Source organism: Bicyclus anynana, chromosome 15, assembly GCF_947172395.1.
Source record: "Bicyclus anynana chromosome 15, ilBicAnyn1.1, whole genome shotgun sequence".
Taxonomy (NCBI): Eukaryota; Metazoa; Arthropoda; class Insecta; order Lepidoptera; family Nymphalidae; genus Bicyclus; species Bicyclus anynana.
Window position 1 is genome coordinate 207,520 of NC_069097.1, and position 8,609 is coordinate 216,128.

Consider the following 8,609-nt stretch of genomic DNA (forward strand, 5'->3'; position numbering starts at 1 on the left):
CTAATAAAATAACAAGATAACCATAGGTTCGTTTATTATGAACGTAATATACAATGCCGATGTTTATTTATAAAAGCAGGTAAAAACCGACGACACATACACCCTACGAGAAAATAGTAATTTATTTAATAATAATCCTCCGACGCACGTACTATATAAGTTCACTTAAGTTATCACCTACACGCTATAGACTAGTCTAATTTAGTAAATACTCTTAGTCTCGTAGTACAGCGCGGCGATTCTAAGTTATTGTATCAAAGTATATCAACATCAATTGTAAAATACATCGCGTTTATTGATTTCAACCGGTCACCATGCTAACTCGTACTTGAAGACGTACCGAAGGAAAGTATTCAGCAATGTGATGAGTCTTAACATTTCATTCAATTCATAGTATGAAGAACTTGAAAATAGAACAGGTTTATATCAAGTAAGTACTATAAACACTTGATGATGTACTTTAGATGACAATATTTGACATTCAAATTCAGACCGCCAAAAACAAGGAACGTCAGACCTCTATCTCCGAATTAGCATTAACAACCGTGTGCACTAATATATTAAATATGTGCAAAATGTAATAATGGACATTAAATAGATTTTCAATTTTAAACAGTTTTCGCCAAAAAAATATACACAAGGGTTTCAATATAACGCTGAAGAATAGTTTACTAAATTAAACTACTAATAATTAAATTAAGTATTTATTTATTGCTATCGTGTTACAAGTAAAATGAGGAGAGCTAGCAGTGAAAGGTCACAGGGCGCTAGACTTTGCTAATCAGCGAACCTGAGTCCACAAAAGCAAATGAGTTCGCAAGTCAGTGACTGCGTTCTCAAGGTTGTTGGAGTTCACGCCTCCCCCTCACTGCAATGTACCTCTAGTTACTTATTACAGAAAAGCATTGAAGTATTACGTGACGAGTACCGCGTTAAGGGATAAGTAAATGGTGCAGAGGCAGTTCCGGTGACGAGGAAGCGTCGAGCTGTGCTGCCGCAGCGCAACTCCCGCCCTGTGCTACTTATTTACATAGCGCAGTGCCTCGAGTGTAGTTTACAAGACAAATCTATCATTGAATGTCAATATGTTGAGTTGAGAGAAAGGGAAAAGTGGCGCCGTAACGCGCTACGGTCCGAATCTATCCCAAAATAAGTTATCACTTCAAAAGTTTGCTAAAGATGATAAGACACGACAAATTAATGCCAGCGATTAAGAGAAACACTCATATCCCTCAGTCGTTTCTCTCTTCTGATAGAAAATATTGAAGCCAGTTTGAGCCGCTTACACAATTTCGCAATGTAGTTGTAGCGACAGCATCACAATAGTAACCGGTAACGGTATTTTTCTCAACACTGGTAAGTAGGTACATGATTGTTATTCAGATGAGTCAAAAGGCGACACGATACTGATGAGGTCCGAGGTGCACCCACACATATTGACATACAACGCCGATAATTTTCATCTACACTTCTGGTATGCGAGTTTTAGCATTTCCCTATCAATTAAATGTGATACGTAACTTTTATGCTTAATAATTAGCGATATTATATCTATACGCTGATGTCGTACATATAAAAAGGGTAAATGAACTCCGGCGACTGACGGGCAATGTCACCGCGACAGTCGCAGGCAATTATTGCACAAATTACACTTAATGCTATACTTAAGTTCTGACAGCGAGGAAGAACGACTTGTAGACTGACCGCACATGGGCTACTGTCGAGCGACTGCAACTTTTTGTGCATTCCATTGCATTAAAAAAGCGAATTGCCAAAAGTTAGGCTCAATTTGTGACAAACAACACATGCAGTGGTCTGTTAACGTTCAGAAACGCGAGCACCAGCTGTCGAGCGAATGTAGCGTCACGTGCGGACAGACCGACAGACCGACAGACGGGTAGCCGCCGTCGACTGCGGCTCGCAGCGAGGAAACAAGGAGACGATACCGACACTGACACAAATACAAAAATATAAAATATTGCAGATTCAAAATTAAGTAATTGTAATAAAATGCAAAAATATACTTTAACCTTGCGATCCAATGTGACGACACAGTAATCATGTGATACTTCAGCATTCAACGCTTCAATAACGCTATAACAGCTGAAGCTACAACTTTGTATATTTTTATACGCCAACAAAATTTTACAAATAATAATTTAAGTTCTAAGTAAGCAAAAGCAAAGGTCTTTTAGGTATTATTTAGAACAACGGCCAGATTTTTTAAACGAACTTCATAATCATGTCGTGGACCTGATTCCGTCGAGCGCAAGTTGCTGTTGTCGCTCGTTCGTCGCGATTGTCGCGTTGAACTCATTTACATGCAGTAAGTAGATCGCGAGCGATCCGCGACTGCTACACGATACCTACAAGCCCACAGGGTCACAATTTCTAATTCAAAAAGATTAAATTATGCATCCATTTTAACATTTAAGATTTCAATTTCCGACTAGACGAGCTAACTATACGGACGCCGCAGGAGCGCCGCCCTCCCGCGCTCCGCCGCACGTACATCGAGAAAACAAAACACCTTCGAGCGATTACACTAAATGATAACATGGTGGATGTTTGCACGCCTCTCTCCTCTCTCATTCTCCTCCTCTCTCACTCGTACCGACTGTTCTATCTCGGGAGGATGTGAATGAATGGCGCTCTGCAGTCTCAGTCGGCACGGATCGCGCGGGTCGCACGGGCGGCTCCCTCACATTCTGCGCAGATACGCTGAACGAGAATTAAATCTGTATTATATTGTCTAAAATATAACATTCAAACGCAAAAAATGCTTCCATCGTGAGCCCGCTGTGTGACTCATCTGCGATGCTTTAATTGTCTGATAAACTATCTGAATTAAATATCGGTGGTCGTTAAACTGTTGTCAACGTCCAACGCACAAGACATTGATGTGGGCAGTGACGTGCACTATGTCATTAACAAGTGAAGATTATGCAAAATGGAAAATTCCTTCTTCAATATACATTTGTAATGCACTTTTTCATCAACTGAGAGATCACAGACACTTATCAGATCTGTTGTTGGAAACGGCTGTTTCGTGCAGCTGCCGTGCCGCTCGTTACGAGCAGAAAGTTCAAAACGCACCGGCAGCAAGTTCTGAACGCACCGGCAGAACGTTCAGAACGCACCGACAGAACGTTCAGAACGCACCAGGAAAATGAAAAATATCGTGTCGAAGGAAAGGGCAGCCCTGTACGTAGAACTGGAGTCACTGGGCGGCGCGCGGAAGGGACGGGGTGCGGGTGCGGGCGGGCAGCCTAGGAGCAGCAGGCGCGCGCGGGCGGCGCGCGGGAGGGGCGGCGCTCCACGGCGATGCGCGCGTGGTCGGCGTCCGCCTCGCGCCCCGCAGACTTGTCGAGGATGGCCTCGGCCAGCTCGGAGAAGGCGCGGTCGATGTTGATGTTGGACTTGGCCGACGTCTCCATGAAGCGGATGCCGTGCTCGCGCGCTATCTGCGGACAGACACCACAAAGCATGAGTACGCTCTGGCCACTGATCTACTCCTCTATCTGCTGCCTATACAGCACACATGCTGATGCACACACAAATTGAATACAAGTGGAACACACACATTGACTACGCACTGTATTCTGCTGTATGATCGTCTAGCAACGAGCGCATCTACTGGCTTGTTGGCAACTTTATAAACAAACTAGACGTTGTTTGGGTTGATTTCACAGATTAAAGAATAATAGGCAGATAGAGCGCTGGGAACACAGCGTTTCAAATACAAAAATCAACAAATCTAATACATTCTTGAGTCAATTCAATTTTTGATTTTATGGCTTGCTGCTGTACCAACTGGGTACAATTTACGCCAATGTCGCGTGGTAAGGAAGACACACTTTCAGAGGTTGATCGGTGTAAGCTGGGAATCAAGAATTGATTCTTATTCAGCTTAAATTTGACACTATAAATAGCGGTTTTTTTTTTGTTAGTGTGGTTGTTAGTCATAGTTCTGAAAGAACACAAAATTAATATTGTTTGCACACATAATATTTACAGCTTAATGTTATTACATTGTATATATATTAACATATAAATTTACAATAGGGACTAAACACAGACATTAACAAACACTCAACATTTAAAGGACGTGGGAATTTAGGAGGAAGAACATCATATAGGGGGTGGAGAAGTTTAGGGCAAGAAGAGGATATGGGAAACTGAGCCTTCGTCCAAACCACATTCGCACAGAGAGTGATCTCTCATTCTAATTTTGTTTAAGTGGACAGGTGTACAACTGTACAGGCATGACCAAATCTTAGATGGGATATTGTGGAGATAACCCATCTGTCAGCATACCTATGGTGAAAGAACCAAGGTCGCTTGGGTCAGTCTGGTTGGATTGAGGCATAAAATTTACCTTTTGCACCTACCATTCAAAAGTTTTTGAATGGTTCCAAAATGTTTGCCAAGATTTGTCTAAATATTTTTTTGCTAAGTTACTAAGGTCATGTGAATAATTTTTAAAATGTTTAAAAATTATTCACATGTAGTTTTCAATATTATTTAAGAAAAATAGCATCTTATGTTTTTAAATAATTTAAAAATTGTTTACAAAAAGTAAAGAAATAAGATGGAATATTTTTTTATTGGTAATTAATAATTATTGATACCCTCCCAAAACATATTAATTTACTTAATTGTTGTTTGTGTTAAATTTTGAAACAACAACACGAAAAAATGAATGATTTTATATTTGTGCCACAAAGCTGCGGGATGTGTGTAGTTCATAGTTGAATGTTATCAGTGAGCATTAGCACTTGCAAGTTCAGAGTGTGACTCATCACTCACACTTATCATGCAGTGTGAGCTATTTTTAGCGGCGCCCTAACAACACGTTACAATAACACTCTCTGTTTGTTGCTGCTTCAGGGCCAAACTAGTTGCTGGGACGTTGTAATCATAAGAACCAATTGGAACACAATAACAGATATGCTAAGAGTATATTACATCTTAATGTCCACTATTAATATAAATAGAGCTCTATGTTTCTAGCACAGTCCTAAATTGCTCAGCAGTCCTTTAGAAGGTATGTGGTCATTGAACTACAATGATATTCATAGGTCAACATACAAGTAAGTGACCAGTGACCAAGGGTTGACAACTTATTGAATTGGAAGAGCCAAACACAATTTCAGTTTTACTTCCAAATGTTTAACTAGAAAACTTAATTACTTAATTGAAATAATTATATAAAATAAGTATAAAAAGTAGTAAATCAATGAATCAATTGGAAGCTTAGATAAAATTGGCTCGTACCCAGTTGTTTATAAGTTTTAAACACAACTCTAGATTTTCCCTGGTACATGTACATAGAATTAAACTTTTTTTTTATAGACAGATTATAGTAGGTAGGCTAGTGCTTGACAGTAAGTGTAGTAGCATAATAGGCTGCATCATGCCTATGGTGGAACACGCTTGCCTAGAAGATGCCTATTCACTCTTGACTTGAATATACCCATGTTGTAGATGGTAGGGAAAATGGTAGTAGAAAGGGTATTCCATAATTTTGCAGTGCGGATCAGGAAGGAAGAACTGAAACGCTTTGTACGCGTCCAGGGAACATCCACTACATATGGATGCAGACCTCTGCGATGCCTGGCAGTTCTATGGTAAAAAGGTGAAGAGGGAGCTAGATCGAAAAGTTCCTGAGCGCACTCTCCAAAACAAATACTGTAGAACACTGACACTGACACTGGTTCGATCTTCTAAAGGAAGCAGGAGCCCGAACCTTTTACAGTGCCGTCCAAATGGCCAGCGACCGTACTCGATGGAGGAGCATTGTAAACCAAACGATGACTCGCCAAGGTGGTCACGATCCTCAGTCATGAGGGACTGACTAGAGAGAGAGAGAACACTGACAGACAGGCAACTTTTCGGCGATGCTCCAATGATTGCAATTTTGCATTAGTTAATGCCTCGTTACCAATGAGCCTTCTAGCTCGTTATCCACCTTGTTCACTTGAGGCCTTTTAAAAACTGTAAAGAACATATTTTCAGCAGAACTTGCTTGTTAAACCAGAGGTAGAGTCTTTACAAATAGTAAAACATGACGTTTCTATAGTGCTTGTAAACTAAGCCTACTTGAAATAAATGAATTTATTTTTTATACTTACAGCTTCTCCCCGCTCTTTGCTCACGACTCTCTTCTCCTCCATGTCACACTTGTTGCCCAGGATCATCTTCTCTACATCCTCATTGGCATGCTGCAATAGTACCACACCATTTGATTAAACTATTTTTTTAATGACAAAGACCCTTGGAGGCAATTGTATCATCTTTCATATTTACGCAAGTAGTAGAATTAATCATTTTATGTAATAATAATTAAATATTGTAAGGAATGACAAAACATTCAAAGAACAACTGTTTTTTAGCTAATGGTACAAATGTTCTACAAATAGTCAAACTTGGCTTTAAAATGCTTTCAAAACTAAGCCTACATAAACATATTGATTTGAATTGGTTTAATAGTTTCTAATCAAATAAATTAAATTAATCAATTTCATGTGCTATTAAAATATATTAACATCTTTTTGAAAATTCATTTTCAAAGTTAATTCTTAGTACTTGGAAAGTTGGCAGTTTTAAGCTAAAAACATAATTTTATGGTCTTTTGTAACCATTAGATATAATGGATATAAAAGGGAGTACCATACACACGAGTAACTACATACAACACTCATTTAACACCGAGTCAACATTCAGGTACTAAACAACACTTCAGAATGTTTTACTCTTTTAGTGCTGGAGCTGTGATTTTTTACATTTATTTATTATCTTAACTTAAACTACCCCTACAGGAACAAGCTACTACTTTAGCTTAGCACTATATTATAATTCTAAACCTCAATTCTATTAACCCAAATAGAATACTTCAATATGATACTAATTATTTCGAAACAATTACATAAAATAATTATCAATGCTATATGATACTACTTTACCAAGTTTATTTTTTGGTAATGCAATTGAAGTAATTAAATGTAGTAAATGATAAGTGATGTATATACCTCATCTATATTTCTCAACCACTTGACGATGTCGTCAAATGTCTTCTCATTGCTGATGTCGTACACCAGCATGATGCCCATGGCGCCGCGGTAGTACGACGTGGTGATAGTGTGGAACCGCTCCTGTCCCGCTGTGTCCCAAATTTGCAATTTTATTTTCTTACCACGCAATTCCACTGTCTTAATTTTAAAATCTATACCTGAAATAAATTAGATTTTAGTCAATTAGTTTGATGTATGTAATATGTATGATTGTGTATATTTTTTGTAGTGATGTTTGATGTTGAAGTGTTAGATGCAACACTCTGTGTAAGGCACTTCCTTCACAAAGTTTCACACATTTAATGCTTGTAATAACTTATTTACTTTATCACACAATAGAGTAATTTGAGGAAATCGTCATAATCTCGCGCTAAGACCGAGCTGCGGGAGTGCACAGTCGCGGGTGCAAACGAGTGGGCTGTAAGTATGAATAAATACTAATCCTCCAGATAAAGCGTAATAATTATACTACAATATACATTTACGTAGTTCACACTATGCCCTTATTATAACAATTTCTGCAATGAAACACAAATTATGAGGATAATAGATTCATACCGATAGTTGAAATAAAGGTCGTTGTAAAATGGTTATCTGAAAATCTAAACAGTATACAGGTCTTGCCAACACCAGAATCACCAATTAGGAGAAGTTTGAATAACAGGTCATAAGTTTTCTTAGCCATTTTTTAAGTGTATTTGTAAAATATAGTGTTAAAAACTATTTTTCTAAATAAAATAATTCTTCAAAGAGAAGAGAAATATCAATGACATGACTTGACATTGACATGGCCCAATTTTTTTTCCTTATTCTTTTCCGTAGGGAAAAGGCAAAGGTATTACACCGTACAGCCATGTCTTAAAGTTTGACATGGCCCAAAATCCAAATTTTACAGATATCTAAAAATAAATAAAAAAAAAACAAAGAAGTCATTCCATCCGTATTCATCCATCAAGATCTATCGAATAGCCCATTAGATTATATGTTCGTCGCTTTATTCTTCAGATACAATATTAACTAGGTATACTTGAAATTTTCTTAGATGTCAATTTTAAACAACAATAATGGCTGACTATGAACCAAAGACAATCAGTAGGGTTGAGAAGTTAACCGCGGGCATCGTAACGATATCAAGTAGGTATCGTTATATCTGAAATAACTAAACTAAAATATCCGTTACTATACGTCATCTTAAAAAACGAATACGTTCCATATTCGTTTCGTTTTCCAACTTTTCAGTTGTGTGCATTTTAGGAAATTAAATATAATTTTAAGAATATATACTCCAAGGAGAAGAAGTGAATCATGAAATACATGAAAATGTTGGATATAGTAATAATAATAATAATGGATGCATCACCCCCGTTCATCTGTAATGAGATTGTACCTCCCACGCAAGTGTGGAGGACGTGGCTTCTTAAACGCCAGGAACCTCCATAATCGTGAGGTGTGCAATCTCAGAGATCATTTTCTCGAGATGAATGTGAGTATGTATCAGGATGTCGTTGCAGTGGATAAGGGACTTACCCCGCTATC

General features: G+C 38.2%; 1 protein-coding gene across 1 annotated transcript; it reads right to left on the minus strand.

Annotated features, from left to right (window-relative positions):
* Positions 1 to 17: 17 nt before the first annotated feature.
* On the minus strand, positions 18 to 7,865 carry LOC112043411 (ras-related protein Rab-10). The gene is made up of 4 exons (XM_024078812.2): positions 7,632 to 7,865; positions 7,032 to 7,231; positions 6,135 to 6,224; positions 18 to 3,464 (listed from the first exon to the last, which is right to left on the minus strand). Exons 1-4 carry the CDS (start codon positions 7,756 to 7,758, stop codon positions 3,270 to 3,272), a joined length of 612 nt encoding a protein of 203 aa, XP_023934580.1. The 5' UTR covers positions 7,759 to 7,865; the 3' UTR covers positions 18 to 3,269.
* Between the last annotated feature and the right edge of the window lie 744 nt (positions 7,866 to 8,609).

Bases quoted from the DNA above. Each gene is read 5' to 3' on its own strand.
- LOC112043411 (XM_024078812.2), bottom strand. From the start codon at position 7,758: ATGGCTAAGAAAACTTATGACCTGTTATTCAAACTTCTCCTAATTGGT. The intron at 7,232-7,631 runs GTATGAATCTAT...AATTTATTTCAG, and splicing joins GACCTTTATTTCAACTATCG to GTATAGATTTTAAAATTAAG. The intron at 3,465-6,134 runs GTAAGTATAAAA...GTCTGTCCGCAG, and splicing joins GCAAAGAGCGGGGAGAAGCT to ATAGCGCGCGAGCACGGCAT.